Genomic DNA, 2,038 nt, shown 5'->3' with positions numbered 1-2,038 from the left:
AAATAAAAAATAAAGTCCTCAAAGTACCAAGACAAAAAGTAATGCATTAATAAAGCTCCTTGATACCATAGATTATCTGATGGAAGCTGTGATGAAGTCCATTTTGTAGGAACTATTTTTAGCTCCTTAGTCATTTAGCTGAGCATCATAAACCACCACAGCCTTCACTCTAACCTCCATCTAGTCGTTCACAGCTTCAATACTCACGACAGAAACTTTCATTCCTCCAGGGTCCAATGGTGACTCCGCGGTCCTGGCACTCAGTGACATAGGCCTCAATAGCTTCACATAGAATGGGTCTGGCTCCATCCAGTTCACACAAGTCAAACACACAGTCCCTGAAGTAATTCTGAAAACAAACAATCCATTTGCTGAGTTACAGAACTAATGGTGTCTCTGATCTAATGTTAAATGTGTCACAGAAAGCAGAAGCAACCATTCAGTCATCTTTAGAGTCAAACCTATAAAGAGTTCCTCATAAATTACATTGTTTTTCAAAGCTGTTATAATCTGTGGTTTTCACAACATCAGTAAAGCTGCTTGGCAGATAAAATGTTCCTACTAAACTCCACATACGTTTGGGTTGACTTTGGGGTGGCACGCAGCGAAGGGCCCGTTTTTATCCAGCAGGATGCCACAGTATCCAGAGCTCTCATAAAGCTCCTCCTCTTCTTGATCACATCCAGGAATGGTGGTGTTCGGTTTATGATTGCACCTGTCAGCACGAGTTGGGCTCATCAATTAGTATTCATTATGCTAATTGGACTGAACTAAGTAAACTGAATAAATCAAAACAGAATCAAATGAACGATGAATTCATCTGAATAGGCCTAAAGTTAGATTTGAAAACTCATTCATTTTCTCTTGAAATTAGATATATATATATTTTTAAAGAAACAGAATGTTGTTGGTTTTCAGGATCTGATTTTATTTGTCCAATACTCACTCTGGATCAGTGTTCCAGCTGTGACCAAAGTCGTTTGGATTGCTTGTCAAGGATCCATCTGGTTTACGGAAGTCGTCTTTAGTGTTTCCATTGTAATCTCCACACAGTCCACACAGTTTGTCCTCATAGCTGTAGTTCACAGAAAGTATCTGGTTAACAGTTTTGTAGTAATGTAAGTGAGATGAATGTTTCCTCAGAAATGTTTGTGGCTTTTTGTCTCAGTGTCTTATGATGTCCATGAATTTGAGACATATGAACCATAAACTGTCTCTGCTTCAGTAGAAGAACAGAAGAAAAGACAGCAGAAGTTAATAAGAAGTGAGGTCATCACTCACTCCTTGATCACTTTGATGTCCATGAAGTGGTTTCCATCATAGCGAACAGTTAAGCCAAAGTTTGTGGACACGGTGTAATGTATTCCTGACTTGAAGACAGACACACCAGGGGATGGACTCACTGGAAGGTTTACATTGGTCCCATTCAGCTGGATGGAAAAAGCAGGTGAGGAAAATCATGAAGAACCATGATATGAAACAGGAAATCTTGTCACTAAAACACAGCAAATGATTTTTATTCCAATTACCAAAATGAAAACCTTAACTATAATAAATTAGATATAAAACAAAAATACTGTCAGAAGCAAGAGCTTCATGAATCTCAAAAGATGGTCCAGATGTTCAGAGCAGCTGTGATGACTAATCAACAAGTGTAATTCTTAACTTTTTCCCAGTATTTCCTACCTGCACAGTTCCACCTTTGAGAATGGAAATCTTCATCATGTACACATATACATGAACAGCCTTGACAAAGGAGATGGTGGGCCTGTTGTATCGGTATTCGTTGTCTGTGTGGACCTCAAAGTACGGCAGACTTGTGGTGTTGCAAGGTGCAGACATCAGATAGCTGCAGTTGCCCATGAAGTTGTATTTGTGTTTGTCAAAGGTTGTGTAGTGAGGATCTCCACTTGCTACGCATGTTGATGTACCTAGGGGAAAGAAAAACTACAAGCTACACATCACATGATTCTTAGCAGTGCTTTCTGATACATACAGTTTGTTCTAAATGTTCTAGTGCATCAAACTTACTTCTGTT

At 39.1% G+C, this 2,038-nt stretch overlaps 1 protein-coding gene across 1 annotated transcript in view; it reads right to left on the bottom strand.

The window, feature by feature from the left end:
* Positions 1 to 1,936, bottom strand: part of zanl (zonadhesin, like) — a 26,339-nt gene extending 24,403 nt beyond the window's left edge. Inside the window, exons 1-5 of the mRNA XM_015046631.1 lie at positions 1,687 to 1,936; positions 1,282 to 1,430; positions 947 to 1,075; positions 577 to 715; positions 208 to 349 (exon numbers count right to left, since the gene is read on the bottom strand). Of these exons, the coding sequence (XP_014902117.1) occupies positions 208 to 349; positions 577 to 715; positions 947 to 1,075; positions 1,282 to 1,430; positions 1,687 to 1,863 (736 nt within the window). The 5' untranslated portion in view covers positions 1,864 to 1,936. The remainder of the gene's footprint in view (positions 1 to 207; positions 350 to 576; positions 716 to 946; positions 1,076 to 1,281; positions 1,431 to 1,686) is intronic.
* Positions 1,937 to 2,038: the final 102 nt, after the last annotated feature.

This window comes from Poecilia latipinna, unplaced genomic scaffold (assembly GCF_001443285.1).
Source record: "Poecilia latipinna isolate Pla-1442-1.1 unplaced genomic scaffold, P_latipinna-1.0 Scaffold40, whole genome shotgun sequence".
Classification (NCBI taxonomy): Eukaryota; Metazoa; Chordata; class Actinopteri; order Cyprinodontiformes; family Poeciliidae; genus Poecilia; species Poecilia latipinna.
This window is presented reverse-complemented; position numbering and strand designations above follow the sequence as displayed.